The 23,855-nt window shown below is 42.5% G+C and overlaps 2 protein-coding genes across 4 annotated transcripts; one reads left to right on the forward strand and one right to left on the reverse strand.

Annotated features, from left to right (window-relative positions):
• Positions 1–495: 495 nt before the first annotated feature.
• On the reverse strand, positions 496–10,887 carry TBP (TATA-box binding protein). Of its 3 annotated transcripts, none has more exons than XM_058836978.1 (8): positions 10,802–10,887; positions 8,972–9,208; positions 7,964–8,307; positions 6,828–6,915; positions 4,806–4,897; positions 3,508–3,675; positions 3,120–3,214; positions 496–1,919 (listed from the first exon to the last, which is right to left on the reverse strand). In XM_058836978.1, exons 2-8 carry the CDS (start codon positions 9,023–9,025, stop codon positions 1,840–1,842), a joined length of 921 nt encoding a protein of 306 aa, XP_058692961.1. In that variant the 5' UTR covers positions 9,026–9,208; positions 10,802–10,887; the 3' UTR covers positions 496–1,839. The 3 variants fall into 3 exon arrangements, with proteins under 3 accessions (XP_058692961.1, XP_058692962.1, XP_058692960.1); XM_058836979.1 differs by lacking the exon at positions 10,802–10,887 and adding an exon at positions 10,692–10,714; XM_058836977.1 differs by lacking the exon at positions 10,802–10,887 and adding an exon at positions 10,136–10,434.
• Positions 10,888–13,451: 2,564 nt separating this feature from the next.
• PSMB1 (proteasome 20S subunit beta 1) lies at positions 13,452–20,298 on the forward strand. Its single transcript, XM_058836217.1, has 6 exons — positions 13,452–13,628; positions 14,824–14,931; positions 16,334–16,415; positions 16,856–16,985; positions 18,574–18,680; positions 20,020–20,298. Exons 1-6 carry the CDS (start codon positions 13,519–13,521, stop codon positions 20,203–20,205), a joined length of 723 nt encoding a protein of 240 aa, XP_058692200.1. The 5' UTR covers positions 13,452–13,518; the 3' UTR covers positions 20,206–20,298.
• Positions 20,299–23,855: the final 3,557 nt, after the last annotated feature.

Genomic DNA, 23,855 nt, shown 5'->3' on the forward strand with positions numbered 1-23,855 from the left:
CAGAAAAAGCATTTTTGTTTCTGTAGATCTGACTTCAGTTACATACTCCCTTATCCTGCTCCAGCCATTCATGGCTGCTTGTGACTCTGTGGGGCGCACTGTGGGGTTTTTGAAATCATTTAGATGTTGAAAGTACTCAAATAAGCAGTCATAGAATGCTGTACCTGGAAGTGGTTTTGTTATCACAGAACTTAATTTAAGCCCTGGTCTGTGTTGAGAAAGAGCAAACTGTTTTAAGTCACTGTAGTACAGCTCAACTGATTTTGTTGAATGCCATCCCATGGTTTCTTAGGGCTCCAAGCTTTCTGAAGAATTTTGCACATAAGTTGGTAATAGTTCAGGTGCTGCAAAAGCATGGACAGCCATACAGTTATAGTCAGGAGCTCTCAGGAACATTCATGAGCTCACAGCACAGAGTGGCACAGGACTGAAGGCAACATAGTGTTTGAGTATATCCTGCACAACTACATTAACAAACAGCATGTTTCTGGTAAGATCCATGAAACCAGTCATTAAAACACCTAGAGAGACACTGGTGTAGAGAGAAGACTGAAGATTTCGGTCACTAAGGATTTACAAATGGAGCAGTATCAAAGCCAGCCAAAGCTTAATTTTGTCTGGAATGAAACACCACCTTAGTAATGAGACCATTGTTTACATCTGGGTTAGTTTCAGATAAAAGCTGTTAGAAATAATGTGTAAGTCACAGAGAGGTTACTATTACTGGAAATTTACTGAAGAAAAAAGAAGTTTATTTTTAGTTCTCAGCCCATCAGGCTTCAAGCATGGTTCAGAAGGAACATTATGTACATACTGACTCCAGCTGGAAGGGCTTTGACATTTTACAGGAACACTAATGTAGTGAGGCAGCTGGTGAAATACAAAAGTAGTAATTTAAAGAAATTCTAGAAGCTAAGCAGGGATCTATTGTTTCAATTCAGTCAAGTGCAGCTATTTAAGACTTGCCTAAATCCCATCTGTTGAACATAAGGCAATGCATACTCAAACACAAGCTTCTTTAACCAGTCATCTCTTTTGCTTTAACATACTGGAAATAGTCAAGGTAGACATTGCCAAGGATGTGACTGCTGGTATGCAAGCCAGAGCACTGCTAAGATTCCCTCAAAACAACATGTCACTTATAGCAGTGCATCTGCTATTAAAAAGTCGATTAAATAAAAAAAAAAATTCAATGTATTTCATTCTACCAACAGGGTAATTTTAAAATTTATTAAGACAGTTCCCATAGTTGTATAAACAGGGTTTATTGTACATGTGGAGTTGAAGAAGGAAAGAGAAGAAAGGTATATATTATATATATATGTACAGTGAGCCATTTTAATTAATAAATTTATTCTATCTTGCTTAATACTGGAAAGAGGGAATGTGTCTGGCACCAAAGAAATTTTAAATTGAAAAAATTTAAAAGCTAAAGTTCTGAAAATTATAAAAACCATGGTCTTATGGAAGGAACTTAAAACATATATACATGGCAATTTAAGTGGTTTATACACTGAGTGACACAGTTGCATTTGTCTTTAAACCAACTTACAGATTTTCTATTAATAGAACTGGCATTAAAACTATTTAAAAGCTAGAATATAAATAAAAGTTGGAGAGGCTGCTCCGGGAACAGCCCAGTAAAGCAACTCACAGTAACTCAGTAGACATATTCAAGAATACAGTTCCCCTTGAGCATCAGGGAAGTAGGCACTAACTGGGAAATAGTCCAAGTCCTGGTGTTGCAGTTGCACTGGAAGTCCATTTCTTGTTACTGCTGTGCCATACACAATACCTTTGAAAATATACCCCTGATTTCTCTGAAAGGTGTAGAAACTGTTACGTTGTCTTTCTGAATCCCTTTAAAATAGGATAGATGTTTTCAAACGCTTCATAGATTTCTGCTCGTACTTTAGCACCTGGAAAAAGAGAAGGGATTAAATTAGTTTGTACCTTTCACCAAATACTTAATTTTAGCTTTTAGAATGTATATTTGAATGCAACTCTATATAAAACCTACCTGTATCCATAAATCTCTACTTTTACAATCCTTTTTAATACATTTCATAGCTTACATTACCAGCCTTCTCCGTTTAATCTGACAACTGCTAAAACTTTCACTAGCATTTCTGTGAATGTTGCAAATAGAATTTTCATATACATAATTTCCACAGGAGACCCAACAACAAAGCACAGCCCTGTAGGATGTTTGTGCAGAAAGACCTAGCTGGTGGAGCTTTTTTTGAGAGTGCATCAGGGGGAGCAAGGTCTGGCAATGGAGACCACTGCAGAGGACTGCATTTCTCCACACTGCAGGGACAAGATCCTGATTTTGTCTGTGGATCTTGTGCATTTTTTCTCCATAGTAAGACACAGCATGAGATGAAATGAAGGCAGTAGGTCAGGCACCTGAGGTTGAGGAGGTCCTAGAGCTCAAGTATCTCCCTTTGCTGCCGTATCACAGAGCATGGCAGCAGCCTGCAGCCAAGCTTCAAGAGAAAATCTAGCCACACATGCTCAGCCACAGAAAGAGTCTTTCAGATTTTGCCAGAAAGATCACCTGCATTCTTACAGCTTTCTGGACACCTTCATACCTGACTAGGGTTCATGATCCTTGTTCCTTTGATCTAGTCAAATGTGCTGTTGCTTTGTGCATTCTCATCTGTTAAGGAATATAGTGCAGGTAACTCTGTGTGCAGTGGCAGTGCTGAGCTGCAGGTTGAGCTCTGGGTGCAGGAACCCCAGGAAAGAGGCCTGAACTGCTGAATCTTTGCGTAACAAAGCCTGGTGCTGAGCCCTCAAGAAAACCTGGTCTGACTGTGCGAGTGGGGTGTGTAGGGAGTCAAGCAGGACACCCGCTGGCTTCACTGGAGCTGCCCACTGCAAACAGGTTTTGGTCCTACCGCAGCTGAAGTGGCTCCGACTGCCAGAGTTGGCTGCTGGACGGCTGCACAGGGAAGTTTCCTTAACATCAGCATCCATGGAATATTCTATTAACTCTCCTTTCTCAGCACTGTCATCTCTAAAGGAAAAGTACCTGGCAGCTTACATATCCCTGTGTGTTCTCTGTAATACAGTCTAAATCTCACCTCTTGGAGTAATATACTGTCTTCACTTACCAGTTAAAACCACTTTTCCAGAAACAAAAATAAGCAGAACAATTCTTGGCTTAATCATTCTGTAGATTAAGCCAGGAAACAATTCTGGCTCGTAGCTGTAAGAGAAGAGAGTGAGTGTTTAAACGTGCTTGCAGACCTATGTTCCACCCTATCTTCTGGGCCCAGTCTAGGACTGGGCAGAGCAGGTGTATGCCTCCCTGAAACTTGGGGAGGGTAGCAGGGAAGATCATTTTGACAGGTTCACATTGGGCAGCCTCAGTTACAGCTGAGGCAGTGCAGAGATGGAAACAAAGACAGGTTTCCCCTGTGGTGCAAGGGAATAATCTAAAAGATGTCGCTTTCTAAGACAGTATGCAACAAGAATGAAACAGAAGCAAGCCTTTTTTACCTGCTGAACTGCTGGTGTGTGAGTACCAATCCTTCCAGTCTGATGGGAAATTTCACATCACAGCTTCCCACCATATTCTGAATTTTAAAATCCAAAAATTTTGCAGGAAAACCCAGTTTCTGAACAACTCTTGCATACTTCCTTGCTGCCAGTCTGGATTGCTCCTCACTGAAGTGAGAAAAGGGTATCTGTATTACTGCCTCAGTTAAGTATTACTTCAAGCTAACAGCATTAAACCACAAATACTTAATTGGGGAAAAAAGTCTGTGTGGAGGGAGAGGGGAGTTCACATGCAAAATTTTTACATCCAAAATTAACAACTAGCTCTGATAGGTTTTCATGCTAATTTTGGTAATAGGCTCCTGGACACCATTAGTGTTGCATTCACTGTTCAAGAGACAAAACAGGAAATTATAGATCCATACATTTTACACTTCTAAAATATTGACCAGAGTCCCTCTAATGGGACATTAAGATTGTCACTTAAGACTTCACTGTTGAACAACCTTGAACTCCTACTGCTAGAAGATACATATTTCTATAAAAATCTGTCAACTGGCAAAATCTTCTGCTTGATTCAGCCCAGGCATTCAAACATGGGTCTAAAATAACTGCACAGCCTTACCCACTGTTGCAGAATTCAGTTTGCTTCATGTTTGTAAACAGCTGAGGATCTGTTTGTTCCTGATGTAGAGTAAGACAACTTGAATTTCAAATGTCACCAGACAGAGAAAGTGTTTCCCTGTACAGATCTATTAATTCATCTCTGCTCATTAGTTTATTCCTTCTGCATTCCTAGCAGACTTTGGAGCAGAATTTCTCTCCTGCCCTCCAGAATTAAGCTTATGTCTAGTGTTCAACTCTTATGCTTCATTGGTCATATTAAGAACAGATCAGACTACATGAACCAGAGATTTGGAGCTCTTGTCCTGTGATGAAGCTGTTAAAAAATAAATCCTTCTGTCACCATCCTTACGCTTTAAACAGCTCCAATGCATAGTTGCTGAACTTTTTAAATTATTAGAAAAAAGAGATAACTGCAAAGCTAAAAAATTGAATATAACCTCTGCAAACCAGTTTAACAGACTGAATGAAAGCACTTCAGAAATATAATTACCACTTCCCTGTACGTTAGGAAGTCACTTCAATCATAAACAAATGTGTATAACCTGAAGTAACTGTGAAGCAAGATTAATTGTACCTGTACAACTTTGATGTGTATATATAAACAAGCATCACGGTACACGAGTGACAGAAAAGACAGCCTGAATTAGTTTGCTTGTAATGCCTAAACATACCTTTTTGCTCCTGTGCACACCATTTTTCCAGAGCTGAATATCAGTGCAGTGGTACGTGGTTCTCTTATTCTCATAATAACAGCAGCAAAACGCTGAAGTGTGAGCATTGAGACTGTTAGTGACACAGTGCTGTCATCATTACACTAAAACCACATCTGCATCATCTAAGTAGCAAGTTACACTGTAGTGCAAGGAAAACTAAGGTCAAACATACTTACAGATCATTCAAATTTACTTGAAATGCTTAAACCGTAAGTACCTTGAAGCACACACACTGAGAGGTAGAGCCAGGCAGCAAGGATATTTACCACTGCATCCCTATTCATCTCTCATTATTATATTTGCACCATATAAATAATGCTAACATTTGCATCAGAGCAAGAAACAATTAAAAAAATAAATCTTAAAAGATTCCTCCATATGTGCTGAAATTTTATCTCTTCCAAGTAGGATGGAAGACTATCCAAAAAAACGGACAGTGTTACAATACCAGCAAACAGAACAGCTGGAGGTCAAAGTCCTGTGTAAACAGAAGTCAACTCAGCTACCACAGTAGGACACAGCAGCTCTAGCTTTTTATTCTAAGTAAGCATTTTCAAATATTCTTAAATTCCTTGAAGCAAGAGATACTGGAAACTGATGTGGGTGCACATACACACACACACACAGACACACACACACAACCCCTGTTTATTATATTTAACTTGGAACAGCTCACCCTGCAGTCCCATGAATTGTTCTGCTGATATAACATACAAGGTGGTAGCGTGGGTTACCCAACAGCACATTTGTCAAAATATGACTTAAATAATACAGCCAAGCAACATCTTTCTTTGATAGATGAATGTACTGACTAAATGTCAGGAGCATGTTACATAACCCTTCTATCCCTCTGCCATGGAAAACAGTGTTTCATATTGATTATTCTAGCCTACAAGTTTTACACAGCCACCTACCCCCTACCTTTGGAGTTACCAAGGCATGCTCAAATTTTTGCTGCACTAATATCTTACAATTATGTAACAGCATCACTGATATAAACTTACAGCAACAGCCACTTATCATATATGCCTGTGTGCGTGCTTTAACCTTTGAGAGCAGAGTTCAGACCAACTGCAGCAAAATACTAAATGCTAAAACAAAAAAGACCAAACACACCCCAGGAAAACAGAAGCCTTCCCAAGGAAAGCAAATTTAACTATGCAACATCTAAACTTTTATTAGTGCCTACCTACTGTTGCTGCAAAGGTAACATTTTCAAGAGAAACCACCCAAAAAAACCATGAAGCAACATTATTTTCTTAATTTAATGCTCCAGATCCTTTGCTGTTCACATTTCCCAAGCTAAAAAGAACCACTTATTTAGAACCCCACTACTATTAAGAAGCAGCAGGCAACTTTGAAGTCAATATGCAAGAAAATAAATTTAATTTTGCTCCATTTTAATGTTCCACCAAACTTAGCCATCAAAAGCAATGACATGACAGAAGTACTGGAGGAGAACATGAGAGAACAGAGGGGAAGCCAGACTATGAAAAATTAGCAAATGCCCTGCGACCACAAGAATTCCAGAGGAGCAGCTAGGTGGATAAACCACAGCTCTGGCAGGAGCCCAGGATTTGAATTCTTCTTTTCTTTCTCTTTGTTGGGAGATAGGGAACAAGATTTCATCATCAGGTATTTCACAGTAATATGGAAAGAGCTCACTGAACACTACAAACAAATATGCCCATATGAACAGCAGCAGAGGCCAGCTCTACCACACAAAGTTCAGCCAGTATATTACACTGTTGGTTAGGTTTTTTCTAAATCTAACAACTTACAACCTAATGCACATCACAGCTACCTGAGCATAAGAATGCTTTTTACTAATTTGAATGTCTTAAGTTTCTTAAGATTTCTCTTTCAACTACAGTATAAAACTGCATATATAGCAGGTAGGTTTTTCAGTCTATTGCAGCAGCCTGCAGCCACAACCTGTGCCCTTAATTTATCTGTTATAGGACGATACATTTCTCTTACCTTGGGATTATATTCAGCATTTCGGGCACGAAGTGCAATAGTTTTTAGGTCAAGTTTGCAACCAAGATTCACGGTGGACACAATATTCCTAAAGACAGATCAGAGAAATATATTAAAAAGACAATAAGGAATACACGTGTCTTCCTCACTTTTAACCAAGCCTAATCAATTTTACTTTTTTATTATTTTGTTTCTCCAAGTGAGTTTGAATGGCATCTTTCCTACTAATAAGGAGCACTGAGCAGTGTTTTGGTTCAAGAACCTCCTTTTGTAGGGCAGAAGCTCCTAAGGCATAATTGCTGAATCTTCCTTATCTGTCGGCTTTTATGAAAAGTGTCCCATGAGAAGAATCTCTATTTCAGTTGGGCAGGAAGAGCTGAGAGCCCTCACCACAGTCAGGGAAGCTGCTGGAAACAGGAGAAATGAGATAGTACCATCTGAAATTTTCCTGGCTATGCCCTTCAAGAAGGAGGCTGCAGAAATAAATGGGAATGACCCAGGAGGTAAATGCATTGCCAGGAGATGGGATAGCAGGTCTCCAGAAAGTTTAAAAAAGTTACTAGATAAAAAATTTTGTTTTCTGGGAAAACCCTGAAACTTAAAGATCCTCAGTGAGGGAAAAACAATAAGAAAAATATGAGAAACTACTCTTTCAATTCATGGTCTCAACCATTTCTCTTTGTCCCTTCCATAAATTTCTGAAATAGCCTCTTTAAAACTGAAGTTCACTGAAAATACTGTCATACCTAAATTTAGACCTAGTTCTAGGGTTTTATCCCTTCTCACAAACTCAGTGTTAGCCATGCATTGGAAAAGGGAACATCATGAACTCCTAAAGCACAAGGAGTTAAAGATGATGGTGTTAAATGAAGACATATGTAATCCTCCACTGGTATACTCCAAAGATGTACCATTAGCAAATAGCTAAGAAACTGTTTATATTACTAAGTGGTTTAGTAATGAAGCTAAGCTAAAAATAAAAGTAAAAATTACTCATATTGCTACAGGAGACTCAAATTCTCAGGACCTTCCTTCCCATCAAAATGCAGTACTTAATTCCTAATGTGACTTTGGTCCTAAGTCTTAAAAAGGCTGTCTGAGAAAACACATGATGCACTAACACATGGGACACTCACTGTAGTTGTGGCACTATGCCAGAGCTCTCCGACGCCGGTGTTGCAGGAGTTATTGGAGTCATTGGAGTCATTGGAGAGGGGTACAGAGGTGTGGTTCCTGGTAAAGGGGCTGTGGTAAGAGTCTGTGAATGGAAGAGCTGGGGGGTTTGACCAGATGTTCCTTGTGTCGCTTGCTGTGACGTGGATTGCTGTGCTGCTTGCTGCTGCTGCTGCTGCTGCTGCTGCTGCCGCTGCTGTTCCTCCAATATGGACAGACTGTTGGTGCTCTGGACCGGCTGCGGTGTCAGTCCTGTGCCATACGGCATCATCGGGCTGAAAATTGGAATTCCTGGAGTCATTGCGCCCTACAGAAGAAAACATGACACGAAAACCACAGATCATGATGACTCCATTTTGTTTTTAAGAGACAAAGTTTTCGGGAGGAGTCTAAAAATAAATCTATGTTAGCTGAGCTGCTCATATCATACCTGAAGCATATACTAATAAATTGCTAAAAACAGAAAATCCCTGGAAATGCAGTTGTTCTATAGAATAAAGTACTTCCCAAAGGAATCTAGGGACATGACATGCTTATCACACTACCTTGCAAGCATGCCTCAACTCTGACCCACAATTTAACTTGAAATTGTTTGAACACCAACTGTGCTCACTGTACCAAATGCATTCATAGCCCAGCAACAATCCATTATGTACATAGTTTAAGGAGCAACCACCAAGATAAAATTAATCTTTCCAACTTGTCAGTCATGTTTCAACATAAGAGGCACCCCGTTAAGAAATCCCACATATACTCTTACACTCCGTGTATAAGAAACTGTGTGTTTCTTATACTTCTGGATATAGACATCACTGGTTTCAGAATTCTGCTTTACACTAGTATTATTCAATACCTAGCAGAATTTTTCAGATCTGCAAACAAAAAAACATGAAGCTAGATGCAAGAAAGAGAAAACATGTTCATAAAGGAAATTCAGATCCATAGTTACATCCTAAATAATTTGTTCTTACCTGAGGGGAGGCCAAGCCTTGAGCGTAGGGTGGCAAACTGTTGTTCTGATCCATGATTCCAGTTATTTCTTTGGTGAGGCCAGGAGTATTTCCTTCAATTAATTTAAATAAACTTCAAATCCTAGAGGTTTTGTAACCGTTTAAAACATTCTAGCGAAGCAGCTTTTAAAGCCAAGCTGAAAGTGTTAGGAAAACATCAGCTTCAGAGAAATATGAGTCTAAAACACTAACCAAAGCCTGGAAAGAAAAAAAAAGTAGTATCTTGAGAATAATATCTAAACATAAACCCAAAAGCAAATCTATCAGCTGCTGACTCAGATAAGAGACACCCACGTAGAAATACATATAAGAACATTCACGCGTACGCACACACGCATGCACAACCCATAAAAATAACCTTTTTCAGGCACACTCCGTAGAAACTTTGCACTACGGTTCTGCTGGAGTCCCTGGCAGGTTACCTGACTCACAGGCGCCTCTGTCTAACCAAACCCTCCAGCACAAACAGCTCAAGCTGTTGATGCCCATTCTTCTCCAAGCTTTGTTTTAGCAGCAAAAGCACTGATTTTTTTTTTTAGCATTTAATTCCCCTGACTACTAACTGACAAGCTTACTGACACATTGCTTGTAAGTCTCTTCCTGGCCATTTTAAGGCTTGGGATTTCAAAAATTACTTTTTTCTTCTATGAGAAAAGCATCGCTGCTCAAATCAGAGCTAGGAAAATCTCTTCCATCCAGTTCCATAAAAACAAGCACTAAAGGATTTCAAACTGTAATGACATGCACTTCATGAGGAAAAAAGAAATATGTGAAAACAAATTTCAAGTATACAAGTGAAACATACAATGATTTTCTTTTGTTTTTAAACTGTACTTCTGTTGCTATGTTATGGAAATAAACAACAGAAGTGGAGAACTGAAATGCTATGATATCGATAGAAAATATTATCCCATTGATTTTTAAGTTTCTTAGCTACTGCTGAGAAATACTCAAGGTCATTATCAGGCCAGAGGTAGGCCATCTCAAAATCTTAAGTCAGCCTATTCACCCTCTCTTTTTTTTAAGATACGAGATCTTAGAATTACATTAATATTTACATTGCAGCTAAAAAGGCCTGCTTTTTTTCCACCCATGACCATAAGATATTATCATCTTTACCCTCACCAAAGGCATCAAGCAGAGCACCCATGTTTTATAACATTAGAAGCCTCAACATTATCCTGGAAGAAACAAAGTCAACTCCTCGACAGCCGAGCTATTTAGTAAGAAGGCCGGATACCAGGCATGCCAAAACCTGCAGCCAGGGCACCGTCTACACAGAGGTCCGTCCCTCCCGTACCCGCTTAACTCGGCTTGCTCGGACCTCCACTACAAACGTCGAGCGAACAGAGACGAGAGAACAGAGTCCAGAAGCAGGAGACAGCCCCCCCCCGGCCCACCCCCGAGGCCCCTCTCTGGCTCTCCACCAGCCCCACGGCAGCGCTCGGCGTGCGGCCACAGCCCGCCCGCGCCCCCCAGCCCTCCTCGCTCCCCATCCAACACCGGCCCCGGCCCCGCGCAGCCCCCGCCCTCCCTCGCAGGGTCTCGCCGCTGCCCGCGCCCATCCCGCGGCGGGGCAGAGAGAGGCGGCCGCCGCCTCCGCGCCGCGGGAGTCCCTCCCCGCTCCCCCCGCCTCGCCTCAGGCCGCCCCGGAGAAGCGGAGCGAGCCCGGCCCGCGCACCGTCCCCGCCCTGCAGGCCCGGCCTGCCCCGCAGCATCGCGGCCCCACCGGGCCGGCCGTGGGCAGGGGGCGAGCGGCGGCCCCGGGGGAGCGGCGGCGGCACTCGGTACCTGGCGCTCGCTCCGCTCCCGCCGCGCTCAGCGCCCGCCGGAGCCCGGCCGCGCCCCGCCCCCGCGCCACCGGCGCGCCCGGCGCGTCACTTCCCGCCGCCGGCGGGACAGGAGCCTTCGCGGGGAGGAACCTTCGGAGATTAAACAAGGGCAAGCGCAGGGTCCTGCACCTGGAGGGGTGTAACCACATGTACCGGCACAGGCTGGGGGCCGACCCGCTGGGAGGCGGCACTGCGGAGAAGGAGCCGGGTGTCCTGGTGCAAACAGGCTGTCCATGAGCCAGCAGTGCCCCTGTGGCCAGGAAGGCCAGTGCTATCCTGGGGTACAATGGGAAGAGCATTGCCAGCAGGTCGATCCTGCCCCCTACTCAGCCCTGGTGAGGCTTGGTCTGGAGTGCTGTGTCCTGTTCCGTGCTCCTCAGGACAGGAGAGACCTGGAGCTCCTGGGGCAGATGCAGCAGAGGGCTACAGAGATGATGAAGGGACTGGAGCATCAAGTTATAAGAGAGAGCTGAGGGACCTGAAACAGCTCAGAGGGGGGACCTCATCAACGTTAATAAATATTTAAAGGGTACGTGTGGCTCATCTTGGTGGTGCCAAGCAATAGGACAAGAGGCCAGGGGCAGATACTGCTGTAGGGACAGGAAGTTCCACCTGGATATGAGGAATAACTTCTTTACTGTGCAGGTGACCGAGCACTGGAGCAGATTGTTCTGAGAGGTTGTGGAATGTCCCTCACTGGACATGTTCAAGAACCATCTGGACACAATTCTGTGTCATGTGCTCTAGGATGCCCCTGTGTCTTGGGTTGCAATGCAAGAAGTAGCCAGAAGTATGTATTCTATTATCATCTGTTAAAACCAGGTGGGGCAGTGTCCTTTATCTCTTCCACAACCCATCCTCCCTCCAGGGGGATATCTCCTGTTAATGGGCCATTGAGTCTCACTGCATGACTGATAAATTCCATCATCCCATTATCAGATGCTCCCCCCAGGGGGAGGAGCCAAGCATTCCTACCTGGATATAACCTGAGACTTGGAACACCTTTCAGTCAGCCTTTCTCCACTGGATTTCCAGAGGAAGACCAGAGCCATGGATCCACCACCACTGGATCTTCAGAGGAAAACTACACCCTTCTACAGGATCACTGCTTCAACAGAACCACATCTGTCACTGCAGCAGCCACCATTTAATTGGACTGCCACCAACAGCCTGACCAACAGGGTGTCAGGTTGTATTCTGACTCTGACAGTGGATTTTTTTTGTACTACTGCATTTTTATTTCAATTTTCCTAGTAAAGAAATGTTTTTCCTATTCCCATATCTTTCCCTGAGAGCCCCTAGATTTCAATATTATAATAATTCGGGGAGGGGTTTAACATTTTTTCATTTCAAGGGAGGTTCCTGCCTTCCTTAGCAGACACCTGTCTTTTCAAACCAAGACGCCTTGCTTGAGCAGAAGGGTTGCCCCAGATGACTCCCTGTGGTCCCTTCCTGTGAAGGGTAGATCTTGTGAATCTCTGGGGGTCCCTGGCAGCACACCAGGCCCTCACAGAGGCTGTGGTTCCTCATGTTGGAGCTGTACAGAGCTCTGCACTGCTGTGCTGCCACCTGCGGGTCTCTCCGCTGTGTGTGCACGGTGCCCATGGAGACTGCAGCCACCACAGCTGTGCTTCCCAAGCAGGGCAACACACTGCTGCTCAGGAGCCCCACATGTGTCCCCCACATCTCACTGGCCCCACCCTCTCCTTCTTCCCTGGTACCACTTCGAGCTTCTATTCCAGCCCTTCCCACTTGTTTCCACTCGTGCCACGGTGCCTGGCACTACACCTCATGGCCCACCTCAAGGACCTGGTGAGACCCCAGCTGGAGTGCTGTGTCCAGCTCAAGAACTGGACCTGTTGGAGTAGGTCCAGAGGAGGGCCACCAAGATGCTTGGAGAGATGAAGCACCTCTTGTATGAGGAAAAGCTGAGATGATTTTGGTTATTCAGCCTGGATAAGAGAAGACTTCAGGGTGACCTACTAGAAAGGTGCAGATTGACTTCACAAGAGCATGTAGTGACAGGACAAGGAGGAATGGCCTCAAACAGAGAGACATGGTTTAGATTAGATATTAGGAGGAAGTTCTTTGCTGGGAGGGCGGTGCAATACTGGCAAAGGTTGCCCAGTGAAGTTGTGGGTGCCCCATCCCTGGAAGTGTTCAAGGCCAAGCAGGATGGAGCTCTGACCAACTTGGTCTAGTGAAAGGTGTCCCTGTTTGTGACAAGACTAGATGATCTTTAAGGTCCCTTCCAACTCCAGCCACAAGAGATTCTACGAATCCCGACTCTTGTTCTTCACAGCGGTTCCAAAGGCTCTCTTCCCTACAGAGCAGGAGCCGCCCTGCTGCCCACCGGCCCACACGCGAGGGGTGTGTGATGGCCTCACCACAGCTACTGATCAGCCTCCGTGTTTCCAGGAGCGGGCAGGCGGGTGACAGGGCAGCGCTTGGACAAGAGCCGATGCCGGTGCTGCCCAGGGCCCAGGTACACACCGTGAGCAGGCAGGGCCCGGGCGGGCTCGGTTCCACAGCGGCCCCGCCGCCTCCCGCCAGGCCAGGGCGCTCGTCGCCCGGCAGAGCGGCCCAGAGCCGGCGGCTCCGCCCTCCCAGAGCGGCTCCGCTTCCGCCTCCGGTGCCGCCATTTCGCCGTGAGACAGCAGCGATCGGGCGGCCGCGATGCTGTCCACCTCGGGATACGGATACGAGCCCTGCCAGCCCGAGTTTGGCTGCGGGCTGGAGGCGCCCGTGCAGCGCCACCGCTTCTCGCCGTACACCTTCAACGGAGGGTGAGGGGCCCGGGCAGGCAGCGGGCGGGACGGGGCACCCGGGGCACGGGACCCAGGGGAGAGCGGCGCTGGGGCTGCACCGCCTTACTCCTGCCTCTCCTCGGTGCGGGTTTATCTCCCCTCACGGTCCCCTCTCTGTAGGGAGAGAGCGGCAGCACAGGGAGGAGCTGGGCTCGGGCTTGCCTTGTGCTTGCCTTGAGGCCTTGCAGCCTTTCAGGGTGTTCTTGCCTGTCCGTGTGCCCTTAGGAACACTCGGGCTCCCTAAACTTCGACTGGTCTTAAACAACGCATCTTCTGTTCGCCGCAGGGTTGTTTCTTTGTAGTGGCTTAGGAAGCTCAGGTAATGGTCCTATTACAGAATCACAGAGTTGTTAGAGCTGGACGGAAGCTCTGGAGATCATCCAGTCCAACACCCCTGCCAAGGCAGGGTCACCTCAAGCAGGTGACACCAGAACACGTCCAGGTGGGTTTTGAATGTCTCCAGAGAGGGAGACTCCACGAGCTCCCTGGACAGTGCTCTGCCACCCTCAGTGTAAAGTTGTTCTTCCCCATGCTGAGGTGGAACTTCGTCTGTTTAAGTTTATGGGCATTGCTCTTCACCGTGTTGCTGGTAAACGTATGAATGCCACCTTATTGTAACTGTTAAAGGCAGGTGATGTTTTACACACCTGAGTTGGTGGCATGATCTGGCCAGGTAGGTTTTTTTTCCTACTGATGACTACTGCTTTTTGAAGGGCATCTCTTTGTTACTTAATGGTAGGACACCTGTGGTGATAACAAAGCTAGTTGTTAGGAAGTAATAACACCGGATTTTAAAAGTGATGTTTTTTTAAGTGATACTGTTGCTCAGTACTTTGCTTGTACTTTGCTTGCTTTAGAAGGATGAGTCATTATCAGGCATATAAAATACCTCGTCCATTGGGTCTGGTTCTTGCCTGGTGTAGAGTCTCTGTTTTACCAAGTTTTTATACAGTTTAAGTTAGGGTAGAAGGACACATGCATATATTTTCTGAAGTCAGTCTGGTGTCTACTTCCTTCAGTGTTGAGTAGCGATGTGCATAGTGGGAAATACAGCAAGGAATATAAGATGCTTGACAAAACATCTGGGTGAAGAATTACTATCTAGTTTGTTTCTGTGTTGCCTAAAAGATATGTCAAGAGAAGGTCATGATTTATCAATGCTCTTTTTTTTAAGCACTGTGCTGGCGATTGCTGGAGAAGACTTTTGTATCGTTGCCTCTGACACGCGTCTGAGTGAAGGCTATTCAATTCACTCCCGGGACAGTCCGAAATGCTACAAGCTGTAAGTCCAGATGTGCAAGAATTGAAAAAGATGAAAAATCTTCTGTATTGCTGACCATGTCACCTGCCTCCTGCTTTAAGCAGAATTCTTAGAAGAAAAAGCAGAATACCAAAGTAGATTTTGGAGTTGTGGTGACCGTTGTTGTAATGCAAGATGTGATATGATGTTGTAAATATAGCCAGATTTCTTGTTTCGTGCTCCTAAAGTCAGGTGAGAACAGAATATTTTTAGCACGATACAAATCTTAATGTGGGTTTTTTTAGCTGGATAATCAGAAGAATTTTTAGCCTAACTGTAGCAAAACTTAATCCTACGATAACTCATTCTGCTTCATCCGGAGTTCTAGTGACGGTAGGCAAGTGTGCCCACTGCTGCCAGTTGTACTGTATGTCTCTAGTTAATTACCTGGCTCTTTAGAGAGGTGTTTGTTTTAGGAGAGATAAACCTATGTAGTTCCATGAATGAACTTTCTGTGCTCATTTTATGCTTAGTTTGACCCACTTGGGTAGCATCTCCTTGGTTTAAAGCTACATGTTATGTTCATTTTATCGCAGCAGGTGTTTGCCTTGTAGGCTATCATCAAGTACATAAACTTTTTTTTTTTTCTGGGTTATTGTTTCTTTTTCTAAATTGATGTCATGAAAGCAAAATAACTTTGGTTTCTCCTGGCTAACTTATTACTACTAGATGTTTGACTCTGATACTGTCCAGATGGAGATTAGTCTGGTATGGGATACATACTGCACGTGGTGGCTTTGTGTAATTCTGGTGACAGGCTGAGAGATGATTTTAAGATGTTTTCTGAATGACTGATTTGGGTTGATCTTGTGTGTTAATGTTTCTAGACTCTTTTCTATTTCCTAGAATTAAAATTTCGAGTGTGTATTCCCACGGTTAGGGTTCATAAAACATTTCAAAACTGAGCAGAGCTAAGCTTCTGTAGTGCATCTGCAGCCAGATAATTTCTGTATGTGCTGACACAGAAGCCACTAAAACCATAGATGTTACATAAGCATTGTACAAGTTTAATGCAGCCCTCTGGTCTGATGGAATAAAAATTGGACTGAGCGATAGGATCTGTGGCTCCCCAGTGCAAAACAGATTATCTAGCAAGACTGAATTGCTACAGCTGGAGTCAGGGCTTGAAGAAATGGAGAATTTCTTTTTGTCAGTCTTATTGACAGTTGAAGAAGGGAGTGGGTTGGAGAAAGACATCTGTATGGTCCTGCATTTAATAAGTCCTCTCCAAGATGTAAGTTGCAGGTGCCTTTCATACACCACAGATCTGTTACTGCATTTTAGACGACTGGTTTTGACAGCACTAGAAAAACTGAAAATATATTTGGTGTTTTCATAATAACCTACTGTGTCTGAAATTGCAACAAAATTTTACATTTTTCAGAACAGAACGAACGGTCATTGGATGCACTGGTTTCCATGGCGACTGCCTTACCCTTACTAAAATTATTGAAGCCAGGTTAAAGGTAACTATGTATCTTACTGTATTTAGAAACTCATATGTTTAATATTATACTTGAGACCAAAAATATGCTTCAATCATAACTTCTGCTTAGTTTTTTTCCAAGTGTTTGTATCATAACTGTTTTGCTAGTGAAAGATCTGGCAGGGAAAATTGGTGCTGTGCTCTTATTAAATGTAACACCACAAATTTATAGAATGGAAGAGCTGGAGAAAATATTCTGAGTGAGGCAACACCTATTAATTACAAAAATTTGAAGATATGTTAATCTTTGGCTTGTAAAGAGGCTTTACCTGTTAGACCAGCGTGTTTTCACTAATTGTGCTGGTTAATAATTTTGGTTAGCATCAGTTCCTCTGTAGTGAGGTTACAGAAAATGTAATTCTGATTGAATGTCAGCTTTAGTGTTTGACTTCCTTCTTGGATGTGCTCTACCACTGGCAGATGTACAAGCATTCCAACAACAAGACCATGACTACAGGGGCTATTGCAGCAATGCTGTCTACGATCCTGTATTCTCGACGTTTCTTTCCCTACTACGTTTACAATATAATTGGTGGACTTGATGAAGAAGGTAAGACTTTTAACAGGAAAAGAAAAAAAAAACAAAAACAAAAAACAAAGAGAGGCTGCATTTCTGTGGGTGGATAGCTGTACCTTTACATCTCAGGTGTACTGATTGAATAACAAAGTTTTTGTTCCTGTTCCTAACACCTGCCTTTAGGCAATATAGTATTTACACAGGTTAAATACGTATTATGCATCTGGCTTGTTTACTAGCTTGTGTTATTCACTTGATTTTTCATTTCTGATGGTCTGAAAGTCTAAAAGCTATGTTATAATTATTTGATTACAAATAAAATCTCTAAAGTGAAATAATTAATACTTTAGACTGGAAAATTTTACAACTGTTTTGCTGGATTTTTTAATTGCATCTTTAAAGTAGATGTCACTAGTAAAATTGTCTGTGTTTCACTCAGACCAGTGAGTGTGGTAAAGACTATTTAATATGAAGACTTACTCCAGAGACAGGTTTCTACAAAGTTATTTCTAAATGTTAACTATCCCCTAATGAGAAGCATGACTACTACACAGAAGCTGTAGTGTAAGGTATAGTCCTTCCAGAACTTTCTGGGCTCCTGTCCAGTGATTTGGTTGAGTTGCTGAAGTAGTATGTTCTCTGGCTTTGAGAAGGATCTCAGAGGTGGTCTTGTTTAGATAATTTTAGCCATTCCCTGCAGTTTGTTTTTCCCATTAAGTTATACTGCTTTCCCAGTCTTGCTAAGACATGTCTGTGATTTGTGGGATCTGGCAGGGCATTAGTGTGCTCTGCATAATGGTAAATCTCAGATTATAAGGGTGCTGTAGCAGCTGATAAGAATCAGAGTGTAAGTTCGCTTGCATGGACTAAATTTGGGTCCAGCAAGATTGATTTTTGATTTGGCTGGCTTTCTCAGGTCCTGTGCTCTGCTGCCGAGGGCACTGGCCAGTTAATTGAATTGGGTGCAGCCTGTCTGAACTGAGAGGCTGGGCTTGGCCAGCTGCTACATTCTGTCTGGCATGTCCTCCTCAAACCCCCCGTGTGTCAGAGCTGCAGTGTGTCTGTATCTCTGATGTACAGATCATCACTCTGGTGTAAGCCAGTAAACTTTGCACTGCCTGGTCTGGCTTAAGAGGGAAGTGTGCAAGAGACCAGAGCATCATCCCTGGTTCTGGGAGTGTGATGCAGAGGCATCCAAGCCTGCTTTCTGGAGGTAATTCAAGAAATGTATCATTGAGGAATTATGTCTGAGCTGCTTGTTTGTGTTAGCTTTGGAACCCCTGGGGCTCTTTCTGTAGCACTACACTCTAGCACATTTTTCTGCTTTGATTATTCTACACTTTTTCTGTGGTAAGTACTGTAGGAAACATCTGTTGAAGCGTGGTTGTGGCTTAAATAAAGAAAATAACCTTGGATGTTGTACCAGGCCACAGCCATATCGAGTCTTCTGTAAATTACTGTTTTGTGTAGTCTGAACGTACTCAGTGTTGTTTGGTAAAGGCTTACTGGGATCTGCAGTGTTCCAGACACTGCTTATCCAGAGAGCTGGTTTTGTTGAAAATGCTTGTCAGTATTGAGCATCTTTCTGAATTGTGATTACATACTAATTTTTTTTTTTCAGGGAAGGGAGCAGTTTATAGCTTTGATCCAGTGGGCTCCTATGAGAGAGATTCTTTCAGAGCAGGTGGATCAGCAAGTGCCATGTTGCAGCCTTTGCTGGATAACCAGGTGAAATAGCTTGTTGGCTTTTGTTTTGTTTTGTTTTTTTCTTTATCTCAGTAAACATGTGTAACATTCAAATTAATGTAGCTTTACTTCTGGAGATGACTTTTGAGAGAAATTTTAAATCTATTATCCAGGTAGGATCTGGTAATCCATACATTTATAAATTATGTGGCTTTACTTTCTCAGGAGAAGTCAAGCTTTTGCTTTGGGATCTGTTCAGGTTTTTAATACATTATTAATAAAGCAGTGCTTGTTTAAAAGACAGAAATGTTTTAATTGGGGAGTTATGTTTATCCTAGAAGTTTGGAGGGTTTTTTTTCTGGGTTTTGTGAGTTTTTATTGGCTGATAACAAAAATATGCCTGTTACTTAGTATGAAGTAATATCAAAATAAGAAGATAGAATTAATACATACATTTTATCATTTAATATACCCTTGTTTAAGTCTTCAGTTTTGTACAACTCAGATACCATTTTTCAATAAGACTGTTTTTACATAAAACTACTGGAAACTTATTCAGCTAAATCTGTCTGAAATAATTGAAGAATACTTTCATATTTAGTTAAAGCTGTAATGACTGAATGAGAGAAATCCCAAAGCATGTTTTACTCATTTTAATTTTTTGATATTGGTGTTGGTATTTACTCACTTGAACCTGATGTCAGCACAACTTTTGTGTTTAGAAAAGTAGTAAGCGTTCTTAACTCTTACCAGATGAGAAAGGAATAGAATATTTCCTTTTTTTTTTTTTTTTAACTTTATTAACTGAAGGAAATATGTTCTGCAAAAACCAAGTTGTCATAAGTAATTTTTTATTGCTTATGGGTTTCAGGCCAAACATGGGACTCTTCTCCTTCATCTGCTCTGATGCTTAAGTTGACACTTATATTTATGAGCTAACTTATACTATTTAGTAGGACCAGAAATGCTCCAATACAGACTTAGTTTTGAAGTCTAGGTATCTTAGGGAATATTTGCTTTTAAGAAATGTTCCTAACTGCAAGTGACCAGAGGAAAAAAGGCTCATGTGCAGTTGTGGTACAAGTTTGTGAAGAATTAGATCAGATCCAAATGATCATTGTGATCTTGTACATGCTGAAATGAGCAGGAGGAGCTGTGCTGGCTGTATATTGGACCTGCTTCTGGTTAATTTTCTAAGAGAATTGCTATTGGCAAAGCTCTCAACTGTAAACTGTGTGGAGGAATATACTTCTTCAGCTTTGGGGTTTTTTGAAAGAGGCAAGCCATTTCTTCTTTTTAATTCATCTAAATCTGTTCATTCCAGTGCAGAGACTGAAACAGTTTTCATAGATGGATAAAATGCATTTTCATCTTTTCTTAGATTGGCTTCAAGAACATGCAAAATGTGGAACATGTACCTCTGACCCTGGAAAAGGCTTTGCAGCTGGTTAAGGATGTCTTCATTTCTGCTGCTGAGAGAGATGTGTACACTGGGGATGCACTAAAGATTTGCATTGTCACGAAAGATGGGATTAAAGAACAAACTGTCCCATTACGAAAAGACTAATTGAATTTATCTGTAAGCAAGTTATCTGTGATGTACAATTTACCTGTGTTATGAAGACATTTGTCTTATTAAATTTTTTTCCAAGAGGTTCAACTACTGTGGTGCTGAGTATTCTGTGTCTTTGTTAGAAGTTGTGTTTTTTAGAAACCAGAGCAGTTTGTGTAAGGAGCAGCTAAAAGTTTCAAGTCAGTTTCCTTCATCTCATCTTAATCTATCAATCAGTCTAATTCTAATGCAAGTTTAATCCACTTTCACAATCCCTTATGCTGCAATATGGGGGACTATTAAAGTTTAGGTTCACAGATTATTCTGATAATTCTTTCAGTTCAGCCTTGGTTTAGCAAGTAAAGCATTTGCTCCGTTCATACTGCCTTCTCTGCACTTCACAGTTTGCTTTTCCTCTCTTCTCCTTTGTTTCTCTGATGTGCTGTCCTGACATTTGACTTTGTGTACTTATTTGCAAAGACTGTATGGGTCATCTGAAACCAGTATCACTGTATTGGAGGGAAGAATGTAAAATGGAATCTTTTATGGTTTAGTCCTGGACTCTGCATCCGGGCTCACCTCTGCCTGTTTCTGTTTGGTTAATGCCCAGAATTTGAAGCATTGTTCCCTTGTAGCTACTGATGGAAAATAACTCTAGAATGGGGATTCCCGAGTGCCTTTTAACACCTGGGTCCTTTGTTAGCCCTACTGCTGCTTTTGATTCTTGGGAAATAGCATCAAGTGTAGTTTGTTTGATGTGTTGTATCACACTCCTGGAAATTGGCTTCAGTGTTAGGCCGTTCAGAAAAACAGCTGCATCACCAAGGGCAAGATAATTTTTCCTTGTCCAAGACTCCTTTCACAGTCTGTAGCTCTTTAGAAAAGGACCTATAAAATATCTTTGCTTTAGGTGGCATACTAGTTCCTTAAAAGAACAATTTTGCCAACATGCTTGACCCTATGGTAACACTGTCTCCTATTTGGATGTGACTGGCTGATTTCATTGCAGCATTTTGGGTGCTGTGCTTTATTCCTAGCTCTGGCTGGCCTTCAACCAGAGATGGCAGTCTCAAGTTTCCTAGACAGTTTAGATAGTGAGTAGCATTTTGAACCTCAGTAGTCGAACAACTAGTTCTTTTGAACAGACTCTGGCTGTGTTCAGGAAATCCACACTTTCCCGAAGTGTTTGTGAGGGCACTTGACCACTGGGTGCCAGTGTTGGCCCGGGTAAGGAGGGAACAGCTCACTCCTGGATGCTTGGGCAGTAAGAAAGGCACACAACATCTCAGTCCGAGTAACGCTGTGGCTGAGGTCACTGGGTCACGCAACTCAGAACTTCAGACGTGTTCAGGTGTCTTAAGGGGATGTTTAACATTTTCAAAAGTCGTCTTGGATGGACAAGGTTGATTGTAGGAATGATTGTAGCTGTATGCTGTCTGTACAGAGCAAATGGCACACAATGCAATAATTCAAAGAACAGAAAGCCTGCGCCTCTTTAAAACACAAATCAGCAATACTGAATTAAATACCTGCACTGTAACATCTGTAAAATTAAGTTAAAGCACCTTAAGTTCTGCTTCCTTTGATTCCAGATTTATGTTGAATTGCTCAAGCATTTCGCAATAGGCTGTTAGAGCTTTATGCAAAGTTGCTGAAAAATCTACTGAAACTAAGTAGTGTTTCAGTTGCAGAGAAAAGCAGGAGAGGGTAACAAATTGACATGCCTGCATTTGGGACAGGTCTGTTTGCAATATATAAGGTCTAAACAGTGAAGAGCAACAAAAAAGGGGAACTATCTAATTTCTACATGAACTAATTTAATGTTCATGCAGGATGCCAGACATGTAGGGCAGTTGCAGTATCAAAACTCAAAAGTTTTGATAAATTTGGCTGCTCTTATATTTAAGGATAGGTTTTACATCCAAAAAAATGCATTTTGCCAGATTTTAGGAATTAGTGGCTTTAGTTTAATGTGGCTAGGCTTGCATTTTTAAGTTCTTTCAGGAGAAACACAAGGTGATTAGAATTTTAAGGTATCATTTGCAGTCTCAGAAGAGGTACAAGAGCAGGTACCTGTTCTCCCAACATGGTGTGTGAGTGTGTCCTGTTGGTGCACTTGCACTGATGTGACATGGCCATCTTGTCTCCTTTTCAGATTTCCCTGCAGAATACATCTAGCTGATGAGCCAGCAGGGAAAGGAAGCTTTTTCCCAGTCCCATTGGACTGAAAATACCAAGTTTCTTTCACCAAGGAGTGTAGCACAGTGTTCCTTCCCTTTGTGGATGGGTTTGGAGTCAGTGAGATGGGGAGCTTTGTTTCCCACATTTTTAACTTTCCAGTTATGCCCTGCCATGATGGCATCACTGCTTGTGCTCAGAGTGAGGAGTTGCAGGCGTGACAGGAGGTGTGTGAGTACAAAAGTATTCACAGGCTGCTCAGCTAGAAGTTACTTGCTTATTAGTATTAAAGTATTAAAACATCCCAAATGTCAGGTGTATATTATGGATGAAAGGCACGGGTTTTTTTAAACCACCACATTCCATAGCTTTGTGAAGATCGTCATCACCTCAGGATGCAAGGTGGGAAGGGCCTGACTCTCTGCTGCTCTCCTTACTTCCATGCCTGTACTTCCCGTGTGTAAATCAGCTTAGTATTCATCTAGCACTGTGCCTATAATGTAAATTGACAGTTTATGAAACATTTTGAGCATTACTTGGTTACAGAACTGCCTAGGCAGGCTACAGAGGTGCACCTAGGCAAAACAATTGTAACAATGCCACTTCGGGGTGCTAGAAGCAAAGGGCTGGTTTTGGCAGATCTACTCAGACAGGGATTAGACACCTTCAATATAATTTTATGTAAGAAAAAGGAGGGAGAGTGAAAATGCTCATCTTGAAAACCTTTCATTAATTTTAAACATGTTGTGTGTACCTTTCAAGAGAGAGGTGCACTGCAGGATTGGAATAACCCTTTTAGCTCTAAGGATGTACAACTAGAGCAGGGAGCTCCACTTCACCTGCAGCAGTACTAAGGGCCACCCTAAGGTGGCAATAGCTGCTCGCTGTCGCAGGTCTCGGCACATGTCCCCGCGAGTGGAAATAGCCATACATACTTCCCAGTGCCCCACTGTAATGTGCTTTGTGGGACTGTTTGTTGAGGAGATGGAAGGTTTTATTTTGAACTCAGCCAATGGCTGTGTAGCCTTGCTTGTGTAAGGGACTCTACAAGGTCACAATCAGCCTTGAAAACTGGGTTTGTAAAGCAAAGTATTCTTTACTAATTTTGGACGTGTTTTCAGCAATATTGTTTATGCATCAAATCCATTTTCTGTACCGAAGAGGGGGCTTGTTACTATGGAAAGTGAAAGTGCTTGACAGGACATAAATATTGCATGTATGCTCTGAAAAGCTTAGTTCATTATATCAGTCAGGGATAAGCTTAATTTTCTTTTAATGAAAACCAAGACTTTCTTGAGGCTGAATCATAAGATGTTTTTATATAAACCAAATACCAAGCTTTCTTACTCTAGGGTGACGTTTTTCCTTTTACACTGATATATTCCTGTAACACTACATATGCCTTAGTGTGATGGGAGCCAGAACCAGGCTGCTGACTAGAAAAAAACATTTAAATGGAAATTGTAAAACAATTTCCTGTATAATGG

Source organism: Poecile atricapillus, chromosome 3 (assembly GCF_030490865.1).
Source record: "Poecile atricapillus isolate bPoeAtr1 chromosome 3, bPoeAtr1.hap1, whole genome shotgun sequence".
In the NCBI taxonomy this organism is placed as follows: domain Eukaryota; kingdom Metazoa; phylum Chordata; class Aves; order Passeriformes; family Paridae; genus Poecile; species Poecile atricapillus.